We start from the raw sequence: 27,188 nt of genomic DNA, 5'->3' as shown, positions 1-27,188 counted from the left end.
CAGACACGAGTCACGCAGAGCTGATGTGAACTAATTTGGTCATGATTTGACAAAAACATTCTGAAAAGCCACAAACCACACAATGAATAAAACCAATCGCGCAGTTTTTGTGAGTCTTTAAATCCATAAACTGACACACTTTTTTCATTTTTCCTCACAAAATGAATCACGCGGGAGAACAGAAGGTGAGTAGTTTATGTGCAGATTGTGTTTTCCCTCCTGAGTCCTTCAATTACACTTCATTCATTTCACTTTTAAGTTTCTGATATATCAGCATGTCCCTGAAGAGACGTTGCTACATTTCATACACTTTAATTTTGTTGTGTTTTTCTCACATTTTTTTTCTCAACTTATCTCATCAAGGACAAACACCTCCAGCTCCCTCCTGGAAAGCTTCCACCATATAGCCTTGTTCTTCATTTTGTCTTTCTACATTTTCGTTCACTCAGGTAAAGCAACTTTCACAACTTGTTTTTAAAAGCAAAAAAAACACACGTTGATGTTGCTTGACACAGTCCCCTTCAGTAGATTGTGCATGTTTTTTGTGTGTCTTGCACCTACACCTGCTCACCTCACGCCCATACACACAATAAAGCAGTGACATGTAACGCTGGTATTCTTGCTGTGCAGGGATTTTATCGTGCCGTCTCCTTGCTTTTTGATGTCCACATCTCTGTAGTGTGTGGGCTGATTATACACACAGTAAAAACATCAGTTTATCAATGAAAATATGACTGAAGGGAAATAAAAAACCTTTTATAATTTTCTTCTCTTCTATTAGGAATGAAAACATTTGCCTTAAGCACAATCTTTTCAAGCTCTTTTAAAAAAGAATCTTACATAGTGAAGCTCATTAGGACTTCAAGGGCTTAATCTTTTTAATGTAATACATGACAATTTAAAAGGTCGAGTCATGTTCAGGAGTAATATATACCCATATCTGTTTGTATATTTAGTAAAGTATATTGCTTTAATGACACTTAATTCATTTTACCACTATCCCTGTCGATTTTGTCTTTCATAATTGCTAATCAGCCTTCTATAGCTAAAAAAATTTATGAATTGTTCATAACTATTGGGCTGGTTTTCCTGAGCTGTGTCTTAAATTTAAGAATGTCTGGTAATATTACTGAATCTAGAGGTCGTCTTTCTGGTTGTTTTCCATCTGTAAGAGCCTGTTGTGAAACCAGAAGTCTCTCTTAGCTCTCTGATGCAATTATTTGTCTCCTTTCTATCTTTTTTTCCCTCTAAGGACTTTCTTGGCCAGACCTTCTGTACCCTTGGAGAAATCATCGGCTCCACAGGAGGACGGCTGGAGAAGAACCTCTCGTAAGTCTGACAGCCTCCTAACATCCTTTCCATTGTGTCAGTGAGAAATGACTGCCATTTTCATGCCCCTGTGCAGCAGTGGCAGCAGCTGTCCCTTGAAGCATTAAGCTTTCATGTGCTGTCCGTCTGTTCATCCCATTCTTGTGAACGCAACGCCCTCAGAGGCTCCTGCAGGGAATATCATTTCATTACATTAGGAACACACTTGTACTTGAACTGAAATGTGATTAGATTTTTCCTTGGTCAAAGTTCAATATCACTGTGATCTCCACAGCATCTTTTTTTTAAAACTGAATAATCCATATGTCATCAGTAAATCCCTTGAAGGTATCTCACTTACATGAAATACAAACAGAGTGTGAAAATGTGAAATACAGTGTGAATTGGGTTCGGTATCAAACTTCAATACCTATGTGATTCGGACCGATGTTCCTCTGTGTCGACTGATATCGCAAATGTGTCGTCATTTGATGTCAAATTTCAGTATCCGGGGAGGTGATTTCATCAACGTCAGTGAGCCAATGAGCACACAGCATGCTCTTTGACCCACATCTGACAGTGCTGGTTGTCTGGAGGAGTTAATTTCTCAACACAGATGAGTTAATTTCTCAAAGGAGAAGAGGAAGAGGAGGCTTAAAACTAAAGCATTTTGTGTTAAAACAGATTAAAATGAAATTGGTAACAAAAAAAATGATGGTTCAGGAATCTGTATCGATACCATATTGAAAATGTTTAATCAATACCCAGCCTTCAATGTGACTGATTGGCCCAAGCGTACATTCTTGAGGCAATAGTGCATTTAGCTTTTGAATCCTGTTCATCATAATAATGATGCACATAAATAATTTCTTCAGCTGCATGAGCAGACTGAAATGAATCCTCCTCCGTCTCTTGTTCCATGTTTATTGATGGATGGTGTTTGAAACCACATTATATTCACCATCTCGCCAATGAAATAGGTGTGTATAGTCTTTCCCGAATATATCCGACTGGCCAAACATATCCGAATGTTTGGCCAATTCAGCCTCACTGCCTACTAAGCTCTTGTTGCCAAGGTTGTATTTAGTTGTTATTATGTCACACAAAAGGCACAGAAATACATTGCAGATCTGCTTCTGTTTTCATATTAAATTAGAAACGCTAATGTGTTTTTGTTGCAACTCTGCTACCTTCTATAACATGCTGTGCGCTAAGGAGAGAAGGGAATGCTGGGAGACAGAAGGAGAAGTGAGGTCAGACAGGTCACAGACCAGCTCTGAAGCCACTTTATTGCAGAAGCAATGTATGGCCCTTTGTCTGCCTATACACAGTGGAGCTCATCAAACATGGTGCATGGAGACAATTCTCCTCTCCTAGAGTGCTAATGCAGTAGTAACACTCGTTGTTGGACAGCATATGAATCAGAGGCAGTATTATATCAACTGCACAAAGGTGACATCGTTCTCCTGTTAAATTTGTAACCTCTTCGTGAATCATCGCATCGAGCCTAATTTGTTTACACCAGGTGGGAGAAGACATTCATAACAAAGCACAAACACAAAACAGGCATGTGAGCGTTTTGCTTTTGTTTCCTGCAACGACCTGGTGATCTGAAATCTGATCAAACAAAGATTCCCGCGGTGGATGGAAATGAGTGAACTGCTGGCAGCTGCATCCCACCTGCAGCGTCACCACATAGAAATGGGTGGAAATGTGCGAGCTTGTGGACAGCAAGTACTCTGAGCTTGCAATGGAGCCACCACCTCGAGCTAGTAAGAGAAATTTGGCTCATCTTTCAGTTGATTCAACTGATTACAAAGGAAACAAGGCCATGCATCGAAATGAAAAGTTGGTGTTCGTTTTAATTTGTCAATTTTCCAAAAAAAACATTGATGCACCAACTGTTTCTCACAATGTTCGGCCCTCTTGTTTAAAAAAGTAACTCACTTTGATAAATCAGTTATTTTTTGTTCAATTCAGCCAGTTGATTAAATGATTTTTGCCAGCTCTATTCTCTTCACAAAACAATGTTTTTAATATATCGCCATTGCCAATTGAAATATCAAGAGTTCCTCTTAAGTTATTACAGTGTAGACTGGGGAGAAATTAATGTGTGACATTTATGGCCACCCATTCAAAAGTCATTGAGTCGTTTTATTTAAGACAATAAATAAACCTCTCGAGGATTACCAAACTAATAGCCTACATCATTTAGGAAGGATTTTTTTTTCACAATTTGAAGCAGCATTTGAACTATTTGATTGGGTAAATAAAAAAACATGACCTGTCGGTGGCAGTAGAAGAGGAATTAAATAATATATGTGTAGAAATCTACATCAAGTAATTTAGTCTGGATATCCATAAAGGTTATGAGGCATACCACTAGCATAGACAAGTGCTTAACCTGGTGACCTTGAGAAGTTTCTTTTCTCTTATTGATACTTGTTGAATTCTGAAAGTTTACTTTCTCACTCAACTCATTTGCTGTTCCTATTATACTCGTACTTGTGCCACAATTTAAGGTTGCTGTTCTAGGTTTCCACTTAGCCAATTTGCCGTCACTAAAGCGCCTTTGGCATTGCTCTTGGAGGTTTAGCTCAACCAACAGCAACAACTATTCCCATAAGAAATTGTTTTTTTATAGTCCTGCACCAGTCACTGCCTGATACGTGTCTGAAGCTGAACTCAGTAAAGAGTCCAGTCGACTGAGAGCAGGATTATATGCAACTCTATCCTGCCATTAGCAACATTTACATGTTTGAGAAAGCTTATCGTGCTCCCACAGACCAAACAAACAACCAGCTGTGGTTCACTTTGAGCCCAAATGCCACAATGCTGCAAGAGCAACAAAGTATTTTGGCATCATTTGAACATAAAGTGAATGTGATGCCAACAATGAAAACCAACAATGCCTCACCAAACGCACACGCACACACACACACGCACGCACGCACACACACACACACAAACACACACACACCATTTGGAGCTGCATCAGAAGGATGAAGATGTCCAAGCCATCACGTCTGCACAACTCAGAGTTTAGCTATAATTTGTCTTCCCCTTTATAATTAAATTTACTTTTGAAGACGTTGGCAATAACTCACACTCATCACAATCCTGCCAGAGGTGCTATATGATTAATCATCTTTTCATTTTATCCATTAATGGAATTCACCTTGAAGAGAAAAAAATGACGAAAGAGTACAAACAATAAGACCCCTGTTTGAAGACATTTTAAAAAATGATTCATTCTGACATCAATTTGGGGATAAAGGAGCTTAAAGACGTGGACACGAGGTATATTCTCTATCACTGTGTTAATGAAAGCCTGATCTATCCATCACTTTACAGTATGACTGCAACGAGAAAAAAAGGTCCTTTGGAATTTAAATTTTAAAATCAAAATGTGGAAACTTGTGAAATGATGTTTGCTTTTTGCACAAAGTTTTGCAACAGTTGTTTCAAAATCGTTAGTCTGTGCTCCATGAAGAAAAAGTGTAATCTGCATGTCCTGTTGACGTCACATAATGACATTGGACATGGAAAGCAAAGCATCAACCAAACAATTTACATTTTGGAGACCAACATAAATCATTGTTACATACAATATTAATGCAACATAAAAAAAAAAACTATAGCCTCTACTACAAAACTACGATATAAACCATATAAACATGGACTTATTACATTGTAAAGTTGCATTTTTTTTACTATTATTATTTCCTTACGCCTAGCATATTATCTTAATCTTTTTGTGGTTGCGTTTCCGCCCATCTGAAATATTAGTGTCAGTACATACTCACTGTAGCTCTTGGTCTCACTGCTGCCAAACACATCTGCTCAAAATAGCGTTGATTAAAGCTGTAATAACAGCACTTTAGTCTGGGCCAATGTAGATGAACAGTGTAGACCTGCGAGACTCTATAGAATGAGCTGGGTAATACAGCTCTGAATTTGGAGCTATGCCTTTACATTAAAATAGCCACCTGACTCAGAGTTAATCTCTGAAGATACTCGATTCTCGATCAGCTATAAAAGTATACCTGAAATAAAGCAATGACTAGTATCAAACAAGCCTTTGAAGATTTCCCTTAATCCCATCAATCAACCCTTTTTAATCTTAATTATTCAACAACAAACAAAAAAACAATAATCATGAAGGTGTCCTTGGTTCCCCTCAAAAACACTTGCTCTAAATTGAAACAGCCCCATACAAGCTGCTGTGAGCCAGACAATACAGCAGAGATATGTAACTGTCACATTATTCCCTAATGATTTCTGGATACGCCTGGTGTCCGTGGTTTTGTCAAGAAAATACCTACTTCTTCTCCACCCACGCTCCCTCCTTCCCACCCTCCTTCCCTCCCTCATTGCTCCACTAGAGGCCTGAGCAGTTTTTGACAGCCTGGTAGATTTAACGAAAAGTAGAATAAAAAGAATGGGGGGGGGGGGTAAGGCAGCGGCTATACAAGAAGAATTTGGCACAAGGGATGGAAATGAAAAGGACAAAACCAACAGAATGCAATCACTATTCCTCCCATATGGTCAGTGTCTCTGATGGCTGCCTGCAGGGAATAGACAGCTGTCTGGAGCCTCTGATAGATCAGACAGAGCAAAGCCCGGGGGTGGTGAGGGGGGGATGTGGATAAAGGGGAGATGGAGAGTGAAAAGGATGAATGTGAAGGGTGACAGACTACTCTACAGAATAGAGAGGAGAGGAAGGGAGGAAAAGTTTGTTGCAAGACCGAGGGAAGAGACAGAGAAAGACAGTGTTGGTTTTCCGAACTGCAGTCATCGATACAGATCGATGTCATTTAGAAGACTCTGTCTTTGCACACATGTAAAACCTTGTCTTCCATTCATTGCATTTAAGGAGGAATAAGCATCTCATACTTTTCATTTATAAAGCCATAAGTAAGCTTGTTAAAACCAGCTAACCTTGGAGGTCTTGCATGTACCAATGTTGGCAGAACCACTTTCTATTATGTATTATTTAAGTGGATTGAGCTCCAAACTGTTACGTGTTAGACTTTTACAGGTTTTTACAACCCCAGGTGTTTTATGTGTCTGTGTTTTATAATAATTATTTGTTCTCAGACCTGTCTTGTATAAGACATCTTGATTTCAATGAGACTGCCTGACTGAAACAAATTAAATAAAAACATTGTTAGGTGTCCCTAACATCCATAATATACCGTTAATGTCTTAACACAACTGAAAAAGTCCATAGACCAAAAAAGCTCCCAAGGAGGCGACACTAATGAGAATATAACACTAAGCAGTAAAAATACCCATGTGTATGCATGTTAATTGAGATTTGTATGGACATTTGCTGTCACCTGTTCATCCTGGGACTCTGCATTGAGTTAAATCCATTTTGACCACCTAAACAAAGCATTATACTTAACCATATCCAATTAATACTACCCTAACCTTAACCTAACCACAATAAAAATCTTAGCCTTAACTAGTTCCCAAGAAATGATGATCTGCCTCATTACCAGTTTTGGGTCTCCATGAGGACTTCTGGTCCTGACAAGGTCAGTGTTTAAGATGTAACCAATACAACCGTACACCCACACACATACACAATAAAGGGAGCCCACAAGAACCTGTATAGTTCCGGAAGCCTCCTCATGTTGGTGGGTGTACATTTTTATAGGTCAACAGTTTTAGAAACGGGCTTCATGCTGCGTGGCGAACTAAGCACTCCTTTCCACTTACCTGTGTTGCTATGGTAACCGTGGGGGCTAGTTGCCGAGGCAGTACAATCCAGAATATACCCTTTAAAAAAGGAAAAAAAAAAAATCAGCAGGGTGCATTATATTGACACCCATGCAGTATGACGGCATATGTACCAGAGGTATTTTTAAATTGGAATTAATTCATATTTTTCTGGAGGAAGATAATCTGTGATATACCCACACAAATAAATCTCTATAATGTATGATTTTCTCTGTATATGAAACACTGACAATCTAAAAAAAGGGGCAAATTAATCATTTGAAGATTGTAGAAAAAAACGAGGCCAATATGTGGCCAGATTAAGACTGATATGGTGGATAATGGAGAAAATCATCCAGCTGCTGGTAGGGTTATGTTGTGTGTCATGAAATTATACCTGTCTTGTTTGTGCTGTGAGACACCGGTCACTGTCAGCACAAAGTGTCAGAGGGCAGGATGTGTAATTGGGAGTATTATTGGGATCGCCTGCAGTTTTCACACTAACAAAAACCAAAACATACAGTCCTAAAAACTTTTGGCAACAATTGCAAACAATTAACTTGCCATTATTTTTCTTTCATGGGGAATTAATTGAATAGTTCTACCTATTCAATGTTGCCTCTAGTACCACCAAATCTGTGACTTTGTACTTAGTCCTTGAGGATGTAACAAATCTAGGTCATGCCAATTCAGCAATTGAATTTGATTAGTCATAAACGACTGATTACTTTATTTACAGAATATATATTGGTCATAATATGCAACATTCCATATATGTTATAGGATTTCAGATTTAATCAATATTGCTTAGGGGGTCAGTGATGTTCAGGAAAGATTATAAAACATGGACATGAGCAGGAAAAGGAACTTCATGGAGTGTCAAAGCAATCGGTTTGAACATGAGCTGTACTGACAACGTGGCAAACATAAATAACTTTGGACATTATCTGAAGATGGGTATATTTGCTTCTCTGTCCTCAATTCTAAGAAAGATTTGAGACAATCTCCCTGAATTACAGTTCAAAAACAGCAAAATAATCTCCATTTATTTCAGTTCGTATGAATGGTACACCCCAAGTAATTTATGAGGAATATCCACGTGGTGGCTTTTCTCGTTACAAAATGGTGGACGTTACCACGCCAGAATGCGTTTGAGTCTGGAAAGGGTGTAGTCACCTCCCACTTTCAAGAGCCGTGGCCAACGGATGTAGTTGAAAGAGATGACCTGCAAACAATCACATCAATGATCTGGATGATGAATGCGGAACAACGAAAAACAAGTAACAAACTTGCTTGTAGTTTTTTTTTTAGGAGCAATGGCTATCTAGTAATGACATCTAAAGACTATTGCCTTGTGGAGCTCCGTGGAGCAAGTTAGCAACAGCCAAATCGCGAGACAGTTGCTCTTTGGTGGACCAGGGGTTTGTTATTGGTTCCCTTTTTTAGGAGATTCTGAAGTTGGCCAAAATGGCTCGGTTGCCCCAGACTATGTACGTAGATGTGGAGATGAGGCAAAATCAACCACTTGTGTCTGCAGCATATATTCCCTGAGACACAAACCAACACTTTGAATGAGCAAAACTGACAAGTGAAAATAGTACATTGCTCAGTTGTTTAGCCCATCTTCACTGCTGCAGTGGATTCCTGCAGCTGGTGGTCAGCCTTGCAGCGCTTTCACCGTCGCTCATGAATTAGTCAACAAGGTTTTCTTCCTTGGGAAGTTTCTTTCCCCTCCCGGTTTTATACAGGCTAGACTCTCGATTGGAAGTGCCAGTCTTTATCACTGACTCACCGTGCTTTAAGATAAGTGCTTGCGGCATTGTCTGACATTGTCTCACCGTCTTCCCCCACACCACACATACCCTCATGAGTAATTGGCCATTCACTTCTGCCTACAGACATGGTCTGACATTACATCATAAGAACAAGTAGTGTTTCGTGTTTTCCCCCCGACCTTTAGCCGCAAACATTTAAAGTCATGGTGAAATGAATGTAAGAATCTCAGGAGCGTAAAGTCACCATGGTGTCTATGAATTTTGACTCTGCTTGTCTAAAATCTACAATGGATGTGCTTAAAAAGTCATGCAAATATTATGAAAATTATTCTGAAACTGTTCTGAGTGCATTCCAATCCACGTCCACGTCGACTTGCAACACTTCTTACAGAATAACTGAAGGCACACACTTGTCAAGAGTTTGTAGAAAACAAACACTTGACACTTGGCCCCAAAACTACTACAGGCAACATCACATTAATCCTTAACAAAAATATAAAATCCAATACTGCCAGTGTGGACTGTAGTGAACAAAGCTGCATAGATACGAATGACATCAAACTAGAAATACTTTTTTAACAATATATTCATTTTGAAATTAATTTAAGAATCCACTTTTGTATATTTTGTTTATTAAATTAAATATGCATACTAAACACATACATGTGACACAATACAAAAAGACAAAAAGACAATAGAATATCCTATTTTTATTGTCATTGCACATTCACACTGAACAAGGAACTTGGATCCTTCCACTGCAAAACTTGCTTATGGTAGCCAACAATGCTAAAAATAGAAACACAAAACAGAATAAAAGGAAAAAACAACACAAATCTAAACTAACTCAGACAATCACGTTCACTTATTGATTATATAACTTTAAATCATTTATTGTAATTTCACATCACAAATCTATACATTTCTCAAATGAATAATGAATGCTCCCCATATTTGCTCAAACAAGTCTTGCTTTCTAGGCCACACGGTTGGTGTAGTGGTTAGCACTCTTGCCTTTGCAAGAAGAACCAGGTTCGAGCCCTGGGCCATTCTGCATGGAGTTTGCATGTTCTATCTGTGTGTGTGGGTTTTCTCCGGGTTCTCCGGGTTCCTCTCACAGTCCAAAAACATGCAGTATGGGGATTAGGCAAAATGGTCACTCTTAATTGACTGTAGGTCTGAGAGTGAATGGTTGTTTGTCTCAGCCCTGTGATGGACTGGCGAACTAGGGTGTAGCCCACCTATCACCCTATGTCCGCTGAGATAGGCACAGCAGGAGACTTGTCTATCACCATGCAGTCATGTAATCTTTGGGATACTGTCCTAGAATAAAACTGAAAAATAAACTACCAGTGTGGACAGTATTGAAGCTTGAGTAGATGAAAATAGCACAGAATTAGAACAACTTTGGAAGAAAGTGTTGTGGTGTTCGTGGCAAAGTTATACCTTTTGATATCATCACTCAACTCCTCTCTATCTTCCTTTTGATGGGTTTCAGCTAAAATTTAAAAGTCATCCATTAAATACACACACAATCTCTCCTCTCTTGCTCGCCTAAATTTTTTTCTGTCCATTTGGTCTGTGTCATACAGAATCACCGTGCCATCTGGTATGGCGGCTCAGGTCTTAAGTGGTCTGCTCTCCTAAGGCAGACACAAGGACAAATTGACTTGGCTGCTTCTGTATCTTATTTTGGAACAAATATGTAACTGTTTCCCTCTGCAGCAAATATACTATAGTACAGTTAAGCCCTTAAGTTTCAGTTTGATGCATCACAGTCATTTGCATTTCCATTGTCAAAAATAATTGATCTGTTCTGTCCCAATTGCTGGCAAGCTTCCGTAGGGGTACCAAGCAAGCTGGACCACTGCAGTACATTGTATTGTCGACAGAAAATAATTTAATTAATTTTTGTGTGACAGACAACCTGTAGCCTTTGCTCAAACATAACTTTGTCCTGTTCTTGTGATAAACAGCCACATGCCAAGAAGAAAACACAGAATGCTGGATGTCCTTCATTGTTGCACTTTGTTTTCTGTCAACTTCTTCTTCTTGGTGGAATTTATTGGCTTAAATAGTGTGAGCTCAGCTACGTAATTTACATATCAGGCCCTCACCCCACGGTTGACACACACGCCAGATCAGCACTGTATCACTCTTTGTAAACAAGGCTATTTCTAACACCTTTCAAATAATGAAACTTCCTCCGCTCTTTTTTGAGCTCAGTCTTCATGTACCAGAATGTAAATGTATAAATAAAATATGGAGGAATTCAGTCTTTGCTGTAATCAGGTTCCCATTGAATAACAAATCTGCCTCAAAGCAGATGAATCACAACAGCGCATCTCCCAACTGGCAATGCTTACTTGTTACTTTTGCTCACGAAACAAATGTGTTTTTGCGAAGCCTGTTGAAATTAGCTTTGAGCTTGTTTCATGCTTGCCAGCATTGAGCTTCTTGGCAAACAACGTGACAGTGTTGTTCTGTTAGAGCCACACATTCTGACAACATAGCTATCCTGCCAGCAACACCACTTGTTGGAAACGGCAAATTAAAATGTTGATTGTGTCGCACATTTAGCCATTTCATTCATAATTTATCGTTCTGCCATTGTCTTTGAGTATTGTGTATTATCCCTGAACCGTGTGTTATTCAGTTAATTTTTATTGTTATTCTTTTGGGTAGTGGTTGTTTTCCGTGTTCTGCTAAATGACTCACTCACTCGCTCATTGTCTACCTCAACATGAAGGTTTGCGGGGAAGCTGGAGCCAATCCCAGCAGACACAGAGTGAAAGGCAGGGTAGACCCTGGACACGTCGTCAGTCCATCACAGGGCCAACACAGAGAGACAGACAACCATTCACTCTACAGTCAATTTAGAGTGTTCAATTAACCTCTGCAGGTTTTTTGACTGTGGAAGGAAGCCGGAGTACCTGGAGAAAACCCACACTCACACAAGGAGAACATGCAAACTTCACACAGACGGGCCCCTGGTCAAACCCGTATTTGAACCTGTGACCTTGGTGTGAGGCAAAAGTGCCAAAAGGCCCCTGTATGTGCATGTGTGTATATTTAAAAAAGTTGCAGAAAAAACACCAAATCTCTTCAAAGCTCATTTCCTCCTCATTGAGATGAAGGCATGTCAAGTTTTTAATCATAATCAAAAACCTTCCATTTCCAAGCTCATACTTACCCAACTAAAACATTCATTACTCTTCAACGCCATCAGTGATCTCCTGATCACCTCTGTGTGTGGTTCATTTGCTCAGGAAGTCATATCATCTGCTGAACCCATGGTATCATAAAGATATCATCATTGTGGTGTAAAGCGCAAATCAATGCTTGGTATGAAATGGACTGGAACTTTTATGAAAGCTGGAGGACAAATGGTTTGGCACATTTTGCTCTTGTGCGCCACCATTTGGGATCACACTGTTAGACGATGAGCTAGTACGGATGCTTATATTCTGGATTTGAAACACTTCAAAAAGTGTCTTTGTTTTATGAGGAAAGTCTTGCAGGAGAGTTTGTGAGTGAGCTCTAAGGTTTTGGACTGAAGTGGTGCTGTGGTGGCACATTGTGACACATTTCAAAACAATATGATGTAATTCCTGTAAGTGTGGCCTTGGCAAAGAGAGAACAGACAGAATAGCCGATTTAGGAACCAGCACAGAGAAAGAGGGCGTTTCGGAGACGCATTACAAATGAGTTGAGCATTTGGGGTATAAACTGAAAACTGAGGAGTAAATAGTCATTAAAATGACAGAGAAAATGGCCTCAAGGTGAGCCGACCTTCTTGGTTTGGTGTGTTTCCACACATTCATCATCAGTTAATCCATTTGTGCTTTTTCAAAGTCACAGTTGTTCTCAGATGGTGTGCATCTCTCCCTCACTGATAAACCAATACATGTGCTCTATATTCACATGTACTACTTTGTATTGGTTTAAGTAAAACTTGTTTGAAGCAGTGTGTGGCAGAAATGGAAGCTTTCTTTGCCAATTAAGAAGAACACCATTCTTTCTGGTGTGTCCACCATAGTCGTCTGTCTTGTCATGATTGGGAAAGGGAGCGGAGGGGTCCTCCATTTCTTACAGTCTGCAGTCTCACCACTATTTCTTTCATAGTGGACCGGAAGATCAAATTTGATGTCATAGTTTTCTTTGCATAATGTAGACATTATTTTGCCATTATCCATTAGAATAAAAACAGTCTGTATGTTCAAATTGATATATCAGGAAAACCCAATTATTTTTGATCGATGACACATTTGCGCTATAACTTGTTTAGTTAGCTCATTCATCTGTGCTGAAACATTCTTCTTTGGTGCTCGCTGATCACTGGCGATAGATTGGGCCAGGAAAGGTTTCGCCCATTGGATCTGTAGTTGTTTGGGGATTGAAGTACAAATTTGGAGGCACCGTCACAGTATAGGACTGTCCCGTCTGCAGTCCTCGGTGATGCAATAGGCCTTTACATGCACTGCAGCCCAAAGAAAGCAGTCCCTGAGTTGAGACACAGCTTCTGAATCACAGAACCGACATAATATGTTCCCAGAAGAAGAAGAAGAAAAGGAGGCCAACATACCCAAGCATGGCACGCGCTGAACTTTTAAAATGACAGCTCTGACCTTAAGGTTAACCATCAGTGTGTCATGAGACTATAGCTCATGTTACTGCAGTAATATCTGTTGGGCAGCTCACAAAATCACACACAGCTGCCCCACTTTGTTGTTGATGTATGTTGCGGGTTAGGGTTTTGTGTGACGATTTAAAGCAACAAAAAAAATGCACTTGGATTTTTTTTTCTTTGCAGTTTTACAAATCAGGCTTGGAGCGACATGAACACAACACTGACGTTATGATTACAGTGGCCTCAAAAAAAGCAGCCTAAATGCTTGAAATATCAGAGGGACGAACAGCGTGTCGTTAATATTCTGATGCCTGAGCGGTCGACACTTGGACAGATACTTCAGAGTCCAGAATGTTTCCAGTGGGCTTGCTGGTGGCTGTGCAGCTGGAAACACTGTGTAGATAAATTCATAAATAATTCCCTCCCTGTTGTTGCCTGCTGCAGCTGGCAGGCAGCATGAGCAAAGAGAATCCATCGATTTTTTTCCAACTACGTCATGGACAGCTGGGGATGAATAAAGCAGCTAACACTCACTCTCATCAGATTTGACTTTATTTTCATCATTCTTTCTTCCCTCTCTATTGCTTGTCTTGGTGCACGTAAATCAATGTTCCTTATTCAGTCACTCTGTTTTCATGTCTCTCTCCTCCTCTGTCTACTCTCCTGCTCTTTTTTCATGGTCTTTGATTTCAAGGCTAAATAAATCTTTGTCAGTGGTGAAGTTACGGGGCTGTTATGCTTCGTTCTGCTTCATCGTGACATTGAACCTGGACACAGATAAAATATTTAGGGTCAGTGTATGGTAACCCTGCTGCCTGCATGGCTGAGCCTCAGGAAGGAACAGTGGAATTCGGACAGCACTGCAACACAAGTCCGCTAAAGGAAATATGAGAACACAAGAGGGATAGTTCATAAAGGGCCGCTATGAAAGAAAACAATTTACAATCAGTAAAAAAAAAAAGAGTAGGACCTATTTATCTTCTGAAAGTGTTTTGTCTTTGTATGTCTGTATTATATGTGCTGAAGAAAAGATCTTGTTTCTCAATGGGACCTTCCTGGTTAAATAAAGGATATGATAAGTAAATAAAATACATTAATCAACGATTATACTCCAAATACAACTTAATTACTGCAAAAATACACGTGGATAGAAGTGGGGACTGAGAGACAATTGGAAATAATGGTGTAAAAAATATCTATATCATCATATATATTTATACATGATTTCCAGGTGTGGTAAGTTGCTATTTTATTTTTTATGTTTTTAAACTAACAATAATTGTGGTGTAGAAGTTTGTAGAGACACGGTGAGTCAGTAATCAGTAAATCAATTTTGTCTTCCTGTGAAAAACCTTATCTCCTAAAGGAATTACATTAATACACGAGTGAACTGTAGTCTGTGTTATTTGGAATTAAGCATAGTCTGCTGTTGCTAACTTTTGTGGACTTCGAAATCCTTGTCCTTGGCTTTGTTTCTGAAAAGCCCTGTGGACCCTGTGGAAACCTTCCCATGGCTTCACTGCAGTCACACCTGGCTAGATTTAGTCTCAGTCTATTAGAGCTTTTTTTTTTTTTTTTTTACCAACATTTTCCATTAATGGCAATTTCTTAATGACATTTCACAAAGTTGAAATTTCAAGCTTGAGGTGCTTTTAATATCTACTTATAGACTATGTTCTACTTGATGGGCATCACTTGGCTCCATTAAAATCTTTAGACAGCTGCTACCGGGGAGCACACATTCATGGACTGTTACCAAAAGGTTTGAAGAGGTGGGAATGAGTGAATTAAATTCTGACAAGTTAATGAAGTATCTCGATTTAGAAGTTGAAAGAATCCAAACTTTTGCCAACATGCCAACGATGACTTTAGATTAGCCAATGAAAGCCATTAAAAACTATTATTCATGAAGTCTGAAATAATTCCTCACCTGTGGTTCTACACAAGGAGGCATCCATTTTTAATTGATTGGTAACTGTATTTTGTGTACTCTCAAGCAGCTGAGGAACCTACTTTGATAACCATTGCTGAGGAAATAGTTTGCTGACATCTGGTCCTTTTTATGTTAATTACTACCATTTTGAGTGCAGGGCTCTTTGTCCTAAACTCCTCCCACCTGATGAGCAGGTGCATTCAATTATTATATACCTATGATAGATTATTGTGACTTGTGCGTGCAGCACACAAAGGACGCTGGGAAACTTCACCCACAAACTGCAATACATATAACATCTGTGCTCGCTTGGGATGGGAGCCATGCTACTTGCACGACTTGCACCATGCCAGGACCCTGAAACTGAAACAGCTCCATGGAAACCATGCATTATTATTTTCCTCTGGCATAACATGTCAAAGTGTCTTCTGTCAATAAGGAATGTTTTCACAGATTGACAGTTGGTGGTTGTAATGAGCCAGGAAATGTTGGAATATGTCAAGAAAGACAAGGGCAAAGGAAACATCTGCTTAATATGGATTGAAAGAGATTCAGAGTTGTTTTGTTTTGTAAGTCCTCAATTCAAATCAGTCATGCATTTGGAGTTGTTCCACTAAAGTGAGTCTGTTAACTGTGACAGAAACCCTGATCGTTCATTCCCAGTGAATGTGTTTTTGTTTTTCATGATTTGCATCACTGACTCATTTGTGTTTATGTGCACTGCACTATTTTCCCGGGGCTAAAGTAAGAGCCAACAACAGAATGACCTACAGCTTCAATCAAGTAACATTAGGTAGTCCAACTTTCCACCTGGTATCTATCACTCAGGTGTGCACATATACAGCAACTATCCTCCATTTATCATGTCGACATTGGAAGAATTGTAATACCTATTGACTTTCCATCGTGCCATGCACATTTTTCACTCACATTCAAATAATTTCAACACAAGAGTTTTGTGTCTTTGTGGGTTTTTTGTCTCTGGGATTTATGGAATTCTAATTATCTACTCACATCTCTGTATTGACTTTGTATTTGATCACATCACAAGTCTTGCTGTACCTATCAGAAACCTTTGCAACAGTGAACCATCATATGCTGCTATCCATGTTCTCACACGGTATGTGCAGGTTGGGACAAGTGCAATCTTGGTTTGAATTCTATCTCACTCCTTAAATGTATTATGGCAATCCCTCGTCATGTCTTGCATGGCTTGCTCTATCACTGCTACACATTTTACCATTACCCCATGGAGTCAGTGAAGATTTCAGACACACAGAGCGAGAGAGAGGAAAGGAAGGAAAGACACAACTAGGGAGAGAAAAATTCATACCCCGAGTGTGAGAGAGTGAGTGTGCACGCACCACAGGAATTCCCCCAGCACTCTCGGTCTATAGCATCATAACTAAGAGATGGTCCGGGTTTACCTGAGACAGCTCTAACTATAAGATTTATCAAAAAGGAAAGTTTTAAGTCTAACTTGAAATACAGAGAGAGTGTCCACAGGAGAGGAGCCTGGTAACTGAAGGCTCTGCCTCCCATTCTGCTCTTACAGACTCTGGGAACCACATGTGAGCCTGAATTTAGGCACCTAAGTGATCTGTTAGGGTAATAAGGTAAAACTAGGTCTTTCAAGTATGAAGGGGCCTGACCATTAAGTGCTTTGTACGTGAGGAGTAGGATTTTAAATTGAATTCTATACTGTACGGGGAGCCAGTGTAGAGAAGCTAGCACTGGAGTTATATGGTCTCTCTTTCCAGTTCCTGTCCGAACTTGTGCTGCAGCATTTTGAATTAGCTAAGGAACCTCCTGATAATAAGCCATTACAGTAATCTATTCTAGATGAGACAAAGGCATGAACTAGTTTTTCAGCATGAAGAAATATTACTTTTAACAAAACCTCTCAAAGTCTCTCTAAGTCAGTCTACCCTTCCAGCAAGACATCAGAATGGCCTTTTTCCCTCATAATGACTTACGTTGTACAAAACCCAGGTCTCAATTTTACTATCCTCCTCTGAGCATGTTGTGTCTTTCCCTGGTCGTTTTCCTTTACACTACAGATGATGGTTATGTCACACCTCGACTACTGTAATGCCCTTCTTTTAGACTTTCCTATATCCACAGTGAGCCTTTTACAGATGGTCCAGGATGCATATTGTCTTCAATCAGACTGAAAAGGTCAATCCACCTCTCATCAACATCCATGCTGGCCATAATCAAATTCAAGATTCTAATGTCTGCCCACAGAGTGACCTCTGGGTTTACAACCTTCTATTTGAAGTTATCATATGGGCCCATCCTCATTCTCTGCCAGTTATTGACACTGTCATGTCTACACCTCCTACACGTTTTATTACACTTATAATAAAGGTTTGTGTCAAATTTAATATAAGATGTGTAACCTGAAATCATGAGAGGTGGTTGAAAACATCTGACTCAGACTCTGATTAATTGTTTCAAAGCCATTACAATGTAAACGTTGTTGTGTATTTGTAGCTCAATGCACATTTTAAAGCTATAGCCTAACTGGTGTCATTGATATCTGATATCTGATTTTCCATCTCATCTTTTGGTTTGTTATCCAGGATTGGTAGCATAAATCTGGACAGGCATGTGTGCCTCCATGCTACCCATACTGATGTGGCCTTCACTTAACCTTCAGTTGTTCTACTGAATCTCCTTTGTTGCCAAATAAGATTGTTTTTAAGTACTATCTGCCAGTTTTTATACCCAGAGAAATTACCTCATAAAAAGCTTGACATGGTATCAAATTTGCTGGAAGCTACCGTACAAGGGTGGATGTTTAATGTTCATAAAACACAATGAAACCAATGAAATGTTCCAGACTGGCCACGATTCCAACCACTGAGACCAAACTGAAATAAGACTTTGGTCTACAAAAGTATGTTCTTTGGTCATTTTGTCATCTCTTACATGCACTGAATGCAGGGATTGTTTGGGCCAAATGTTCCTAATGGATGGATGGCAACATTTACTTACCGCATTTGGGGGTGCCTTTGAAATGGAACAGCAGTTGTTGCTGTGCTATGACAAAGTTTAGCCATCAAAAGGAGGTGGCCCCTCAATTGAGACACAACTACAGCAGTTAAAATGGGCTTGGAAGTTCATGTACGTTCAGACAGGGGTATATTCTGGTTTTATTTATATTGTGCATCCTAGAATGTGAGATTTACATTTTAAATATGACAATGTGCATGCTGAGCAGTTGTCTATCACAAAAACAGCTCACAGCTATGAATGACATTTGCTTTGCAATTGTATAATTTATGTCATGCTACAATTACCTTCTTTCTCCCTCTTTCTGTCTGCCTGTCACTCTCGCTTCTTGCACTCTCAGTGGGATTCCAGGAAAAAAGTGTGGAGTCATTATCTTTGCCGCAGAGGAGCTAAGTAACTGCAGGGTCAGTGCACACACAGGAACATCATCATTTTGTTGGGAATTTGTATCCTGATGCAATATTGTGAAATCCTCTCCCCCAGCACGTAAAACTTGCCTATGTTGCATGCAAGCATGCACACACACAAATGCACTGAAAACATATGAATGAACCAGTTTTTCAAACTAAACATGTAAAAAATGTGTAAAAACAAGTGTAAAGAACTTTATCGGGACACCATCCTCATGTTCTCTTTTCCCAGTGTTCAGCACTGATAAACTATGATGGTGCGTTGTCCAGACCTCTCTGCACTTCTCTCAATTTGTTTAAAATTGACTGTCAAGATAGTTTCCTGCTATGAACTAAGTGATTTTTCTCCTCCAATGTTTCCATTCCCCTGTCACAATGATATATTAATCCCAACTAGGCAGTCAGATACTTACAGAATATCCCCCGTGTGCATGTGTGTGTGCGTGTGTATGGGCATGTGCACTGCAGAGGCAATTATGTGATCGGGTTTATCTTCAATTTTGTTTACTTTCGTTTTTCTGCTGCTAAGAAGAGAAAAAAACCCAGTTCCTCATTAACTGCTGTATCTTTTCATAAATATGCATAAAGTAAATCTCTCTGACTACATCACACACAATCCAATTCCTCCCAGTAATAAAGTACAATTTAAATTAAACCCTTTATCAAAATCACTGTAAGCTATTTACAAATTTGTTGTAAAGCTGTTGTGACTGCCAGTGCTCAGGAGCCACAGTTACATCAACACATTTTCCCCTCTGTCTGTTCCTCTCTATTCACAGCGAGTCAAAAAGTCTTGCAGCAGAGTTTCCCCAAACCCCAGTATCTTTGTCTCCAACAAATGTGTTTCTGAAGAAAAACAAGTTGTTGGCTCAGAAACTAAATTGCATGAGAATAATTATATTTATGATCAACTTAAGTAATTGTCTTTCTCTTAGGATATTGCCACTATGCAGTTGTGTGCCAACAAGTTGGATAAGAAGGACTTTTTTGGCAAGTCGGACCCCTTCCTGGTTTTTTACCGCAGCAATGAAGACGGAACGTGAGTTTGGATGTTCTAACAGTTCATACATCCAACTGCAGATCCATCATTAATGCAGCCACTGTTTCACTTCACTTGCAAGTATGTGATGGAGACATCAACTGATATACTGCTCATTCACCTTGAATGGGGTGAATTCATGCTTTGCTGAACTGTATTTTGGATGTACTACTCAACTGTGTTCACTGTGTGTGCAGCGGAAGTTGAGAAATATTCAACTTTCCAGCTGCAGGACGACGGCCTGTCAAGCAAATCATGTTATGCAAATATTCCAGCACAGGTGTTAGCCAATTAAATACATTTATGCATTTATGCTAGAAAATGAAATTGTCTAAATGGAGGCCTTGGACATTTTCCATTCCATTGCAGTTGTTTTTGTAGTGCAGTGCCATCGCCTTAGCAACATTACAACTCTTGCTAAGAAGTTGGTTGAATGCTGTGCCAATGACAAAATCTATGTATAGAAAATATGAATAGATTTTAGCACCAAGTTGCAGAGGTAATTTACATAATATTTTGCATTCTCATGTAGTAGATATACATTTTCTTCATTGTGCAAAAAAGTGAATAATGAGGTCGCAATCATAGTAGTCAAGAAGGTAGAAGCCTATTTAACCTACTGTTTTAGTCATTAATCATATTGAGGATCTTGGCATGCTTGTTGACATCCGATAATAGATTTTTATATATATCATATATAATGTCATACATTGGTCCCATAACGCAGTTCAGCAACGCATTACACTGCTCAATTCACCTTGAATGAGAAGCTAAGAGAGCTTTTCACATCTCTGGATGTACACTTTTTGCTTTTATCAACTGAAACTCCTCCTATTACGAGCAAACGTCCTGTAAAAAGGACCAAACACAGCCTTTAACTGTAATTATCTACCTGATCTATTTCCATATTCATAAAATGTAACACAACAGCTATTTTAGTTCATGATATGCAAAAATAATTATGCTTAAGGTTGGCAGGTAGTTATAATGTAACTGACACAATGCCACTATTAATGAAAGGGCATGCTGTTAAGAGCACTGAACCATTTGTAAATGCACTCGTGCTGTGCGATAAAATTACATGACTGCAAAATGGGACTCTTGAAAATCAAGAACATTGTACTGGAAAAATAAAGGTCTTAAGACGTGTTTAATGAGCATTTTGAAAGTCAAAGCTACATGTTTTATAGCATCCCAAATAATAACAGTTGTCACATACGGTTCTCAATTCACTTGTTTCTTATACAAATCTACTCAGTTTCTCACATTACTGTTTTATTACATTCTTACACAATTCTGCTGTGGGGAAATGATTGTAGCAATAAAACCCCATCTGAAATTCTGTCATGTCCCCCAGATATACTTAAACAGATACATTAACAAAAGAAAAGACACAGTAGCCTGCCAAGTATTTTGTTGAGTTGCACAGGAGGCGGGAGATGGGAAATGTGGAAGTATCAACCAAGGTACAGTTTGACTAATATGAGTATGTCGTCCTTTTTATAGTCTTACATCTTTTATTTTTTGCCGACAGGTTCACCATCTGCCACAAGACAGAGGTGATCAAGAACACCCTGAACCCAGTGTGGCAGCCCTTCACCATCCCCGTTAGAGCTCTCTGCAATGGAGACTATGACAGGTCAGAGAGCCTTTTGCACAGCTCTGCTCTGTATTCAGACGGAGACTAAATCATAACTCATGCTGAGGTGATTAACCTCCTTTTAGGCACTGGATATTAAGTGGTGAAATGTCCAGGAATAGCACATAATTATTTCTTTCCTTGATTAGTTGAAGTAGAGGAAACTCAAAAGACCCAATGAGACAGAGGCATTGTTTTTGTGAGTGACATCACCCGTCGCTGGGGCGGTCAGAATAATGCCAGCAGTCGGTCATTGTGTCCCAGGGACCAGCACTGGTGTTATTGAGACTGACTCAGTTTTTTTACGCCGCACTTATAAAGTCAGGTGTGACTGTTTTGAGCAGTTGTACAGTACTGCATGCAGAGTTTATCTTTATACTGATCTCAACTTCTTGTTATCTATTTTTGTTGGGTTTGAAGGATGCTTTTGTCTTTTTGATTAAGTGATCTGAATGTAGAATATTTTTAATACAAAAAGTACTTTTAATACTTTCTGTGTTCTGTTTCCACAGAGTGTCTATGCGTTCCCACTTGTGCATACATGGTGGTTTCATTCATACTGAAATGAGGGTCCGCATCAGGCAGCATTACATATTCAATCTCACATTCTATTCCATTTGTGGCGATTTCTTGCCAGTAGTTTGCCCCAAATTGGTATGTCCTTGGGTTGTACATGTGCAGATACAAGTGCATTAACACATTACTATGTAATATAGACCTGTAATGTTTTTACTTTACACAGTAATACTTATTGTAAATTGTTTACAATTTATCAACAAAGTAACTGAGTTAAAGTTAGACTAGATTGCAGGTTTGTATTTGTCGTGAAGAGGCTACTTTATCTTGTACACACAGCAGGTCATGACAGGTCAGGGAACGAGGTCTGAAGGAATTGCAGAAAAATATACTGAGAGGCTGCCCTGTTCTGCAGTTTGACTGCTAGTTTTTGCTTCAAAGAAGTGGATCCAGTTCTATAAGAAACTTGTTGAACGTCACTTGTTGACCGACAAAACTACAATAGTAGTATAAAGAGTGATTTAAGTGAAGTTGTCCTGTATTATTATTATTATTATTATTATTATTATTATTATTATTATTATTATTATTATTATTATTATTATTATTATTATTATTATTAATAATAAAGGAGTAACATGCAATGTAAAACTTATGAAGTGAAGTTCCTCAGCAACGTGACCAACGCTGTCACCAGACTTCATGACACAACCTCATGCAAGTGCTTTTTTTTTTGTCTTTGTTGTCTTCAAACCTTCTTGCATACTGCCTCAGATATTGACTAATGACGACATTAGAGGCACATGGACTGTAACAGATCTGAAGATTCATGGATGTACAGAGTACAAATCTTCAGTGGAAACGTTTTAAAATCAGACATCTCAGAAATATGCTTATTCATGGTTACAGAGAGTTGTATAAGAAGATCAATACCATCCTCATAGCGCTGGGCAGATTTCGGATATTGTCATTATTGTGTTTTGGCATCTGTGATGTATTTTCCTCATTTTAAAGGCTGTTGCATAACTGATATCGAGGCATTTAGTCAGACTTTATATTCATGATTTATGATATGCAATGTTTGCTTTGAGAGGGCTGGAAGGAGATGCACTGTGTCTTTGTGGATGTAGAGAAAACTTATGTTTGGGTGCCAAGAGAAGTATGCGAGGAGGTGAAGAATGTGAGGTGTGCAGTTGGAGTGACAGATGGGTTCAAGGGGAAGATGAGATTACATAAGGCCCAGAAAGCTCTTGTTTGCAATGGTGTGATGGACATGGTGACATATGAGGTCAGGCACAGATACTTGTACTTGTGGGCTATGTTGTTTGCAGATGATATTGTGATGTTGAGTAAGAGTAGGAAATGGGTAGAAGAGAGCGTGGCGAGGTGGAGGTATGCACTGGAGTGAAGAGGGGGAGTGTAGGTTAGTGGGATCAAGACAGAGTGAGACATGTGGTATGGTGAAGATGCAAGGAGTAGAGATAGTTGAAGTGGATGAGTTTTTTAAATACTTGTGGTCAACCATCCAAAGCAATACAGTACACAAGAGAGGTGAAGAAGAGAGTGTGAGTGCAAAAAGAAGAAGAAGATTACATTCATGATAATGAATTAAATTCTAAACCCAATTATATATGTAACAGCATAATTATTATTAATTAATATTATTATTACTGTGTTTTATTTGTATGGACAGTTTATTTTCTTTCAGAGCACAATACACTATAGAATGTATAATCACTGTCCTGTGAGAAGTGCAAACCTCTAAAAATAAAACTTTTCATGAGCTCGGGACTTAGGGTGAATTCCAATTCCTTGCTTAACCCTCAATCTTAACCCTCAATCTCAAAAATGTGCGCTCCCGCTAGTGCAAGTGCTGTCCCGATTCTCAGAAAAATTAATTTGAGGGGCAAGTTTAAGGGCTGTATCGCCCTCTATATTGAGATTTTCCGACACCACCCTTGGGAGCAAGGGCTACCCAGAATGCATTGCATGTTTTCACATAAGAAAGATGGCGTCGAAAGCAGCGAAGCGAGTGCGATACAAATTAAATATTTTCTTTGTTAATAGAGATATAGAAAATTATGAAAACCATTGTATTTTCTTAGTTTAGGCCCATATTATGGAATACTGACGTCATTGTTGCGTAACATTTATTTTTATTTTACGATCTTTTGTCAATAGCCGGCCAGTGCTCACACGTGATCGTTCGCTATCGTTTACCCTTCAATAAGCCGTGGTGTGTGGTAACTGTCAGCTGAATAATGTCCGTGGTTGTGGTATTTGTATGAGTATCATCTTATAACTAACTGACAACCTAATAACTTGACTGAAATAAAATAATAAATAAATAAATAATCGTGACGTAAATGTGTTCTTCTTCTTCTGTTTTGGAGTTGACAGACTGGACGCAGCTTTCACGTTATTCTTTCCCCCACAGTCTGAAGACGTTCTAAGTGACCAAATAACGGGCCAGTTAAGATAAGGGTTGAGCTTGAGGGATAAGATTGAGGGTTAAGATAGGAATTGGAATTGGCCCTTAGCCTTAAAACAAGGAGTTATTATTCCACATCACCCATGCCCTACATCCTCATTTCTTTCTTTCTTTTTTTTTGCAGAATCACACTGTACCGTGGAAACCAATGTCATTGTGTTCCACAGATATTAAACGAGGGGGTGGGGATTTCTTCAGAGTCATTTTCTGCTGTGTAATTGCTCCGTGTTCCCAATGTGATGCCGCAAAAAAATGTTTTTTATTAACATGCAGAACCTCATGTTCTCATTTGACTGAGAGTTGTCAATGTGACATGAAGAGCAGACCTTCAGAAATGAGATATTATTTGTCTATTTCAGGACTGTGAAGATTGACGTTTATGACTGGGATCGAGATGGAAGGTAAAAAAAAAGTTAAAACCACTTACAATCTTCCATTAGAACGAAATGTGCATTTTCTCCATTACACAGAGGGTAAAAAGCTTTAGCGATCAGGCAGAGCCTTGGTAATGACAGGCACATGCACAAAGAAATAGATGAGAATAGAGGCAAAGACATGACAGTTTATCTTAGATTATGAAACTGGTGTTTATTCTTGCCTGTCTGTGTGGGTGTTGTTTGTCTGCAGCCATGACTTCATCGGCGAGTTCACCACCAGCTACAGAGAGCTGTCTCGGGGGCAGAACCAATTCAATGTCTACGAGGTGAGAAATGAGATGGGGGTGGTTTGTTGTTGCTCACCACTTTCGTCATATGAAGACCTTGTTACATGTAATTGAGGTGATTTTGTTATTTTGACTTCAGCTGGCTTTGCAAAGGCTGGTGAATCCCTGCAACCCTCATGAAGCTTGTACAACAACATTTTTTTTTTTTTTTTTAAATGAGAGACTGAAATAGAGGTAATACAACAACTGATAAATGTAGGGCCTCTCAGGTTGGTAGAAATGTAACTATTGCTCCTGTTACACCAGCATCCTACAGCTGAATGAGGAGTGTTAAGGTCCGGCATGTAACATTCTGGTAGATTTATAGGTAGAAATTGAATGTACTACCCATGAGTATAGTCTAGGGCTGTCAAATTATGAATATTTATTTATTTAATTATTATTTATTTATTTATAAAAATGTATTTAATTTATTAAATATTCATCAAGAATCCTTGACCAAGAACCCTTGAAAAACCCTTTCCAGAAGAAAGGGGTTTTCAAGGGTTCTTGGTAACGCTAATGTTTCCAGTAAGAACCATTTTGATCCAGAGAACCCTTTAAAACCCCTTTCCTGAATAAAAGGTTGTAAAAGGGTTCTTGGTGGAACCCTCCAAAATGGTTCCAGCTGGAACCTTTATAAAAAAAGCTTCTACCTGGAGCCAAAAAGGGTTCTCCCGTAGAGGACAAGCCGAAGAACCTTATATGGTTCTACTTAGCACTTTTATTTCTAAGAGTGTAGTGTATCTTGATTGAACTCTATCTTGATTATTTCAAATCTAAAGAAGTGCAATCAGTGTGAAGTACTGAAGTTACTGTAACACATGTAAACGTAACGTAACATAAACAATCTTATTCCTTGCAATTCTGGATAAGTTTCCTTACCAAGACAGGGGAAAGAGAGTGAAATAAGGAAAGTAAATAAAACTTTTTCTTTGACTTTGTTGGTATAATTAGCCACTTTACAGACTGAGTTTCTGGCATAACCCTAATTACTTTCCAAGACAAAAAGGGTCAGTTCTACTGCACAAGTGAGCTTTATCTAGCTCTAGTTACTCCAGGCAAACAGTCGGTCTGACTGTAGAAACACAGAGAGAGAGAGTGAGAGAGAGAGAGAGAGAGAGAGAGAGAGAGAGAGAGAGAGAGAGAGAGAGAGAGAGAGAGGAAACACAGAGTCACAGACAAGAATGAGGTGCAGATATGCAGTACAGCTGCCCGTGTCTGACAATCACTGAATTGTTCATTCAAGTAAAAATAGTACCTGTGAAAATAGGTTTTTGTTTTCTCCTCCCCTTATTTTTATGATGCACTTTCACCGTTAATATTCAACACATATCATTTTCTTCAAACCCCCTGTGCCTGAAGTCTCCAGGACAGGACGTGTGCTAGTGATATCCATGTCTTTTCAGGCTGGCTTTAGGTACTTTTCACTGAACGTAGTTCATGTATATGATGATGACAACGACGAAGATAGGGACAGTGAATGCCAGCACAAGAGGGAGGTGGAACTATGACATCATCATTTCCACAAAATAGTGTATTCAACTTTCAAAAAACAGTTTCACGGCCCCAAAATTGCAGTTTCCGTGTGGGTGAAATGCAAGTGCAATGAAAAACCTACGCATATATTCACCTAAACACAGGTTTTACCTTACGCTGATAATATGTAAAATATATATGCATAATTATTAAAACAATTACATTTTGTTGCCTTAAAGTTAGACTTTTTTTCATTAGGGCGACTGTAGTTCACCACACCTGGGAGAAAGGAGTCCTTGGTTTGTCTGCAGTCTCTCCATTAGGTGTCACAAATGACCTTTAGCACCTGTTATAAACCACCAAAAATGTAAACATTTGGAGGACAATTAAGCATGTATTCCTCAAAAAAATACAAATGCTAACTATTGTTGCACCACCAAATCAGAACGTCCAACACTTCAGAGGTTTGAGGCATCCTAAAAATTCTGCAAACTTCCAACGCCACCAACATTGAGAGCAT

At 39.1% G+C, this 27,188-nt stretch overlaps 1 protein-coding gene across 1 annotated transcript in view; it reads left to right on the top strand.

Annotated features, from left to right (window-relative positions):
* The window catches only part of LOC310931940 (copine-9-like), a gene marked incomplete at both ends in the record, with an annotated part of 81,512 nt that overhangs the window by 33,861 nt on the left and 20,463 nt on the right, over positions 1-27,188 (top strand). The window contains 6 exons of the mRNA XM_083895186.1: positions 1,253-1,329; positions 18,732-18,795; positions 19,737-19,840; positions 21,375-21,479; positions 24,846-24,887; positions 25,114-25,189. Of these exons, the coding sequence (XP_083751312.1) occupies positions 1,253-1,329; positions 18,732-18,795; positions 19,737-19,840; positions 21,375-21,479; positions 24,846-24,887; positions 25,114-25,189 (468 nt within the window). The remainder of the gene's footprint in view (positions 1-1,252; positions 1,330-18,731; positions 18,796-19,736; positions 19,841-21,374; positions 21,480-24,845; positions 24,888-25,113; positions 25,190-27,188) is intronic.

This window comes from Microchirus variegatus (genome assembly GCF_963457635.1).
Source record: "Microchirus variegatus genome assembly, chromosome: 9".
Taxonomy (NCBI): domain Eukaryota; kingdom Metazoa; phylum Chordata; class Actinopteri; order Pleuronectiformes; family Soleidae; genus Microchirus; species Microchirus variegatus.
Note: the sequence above shows the minus strand (reverse complement) of the source record. Positions and strands in the feature narration are given on the sequence as shown.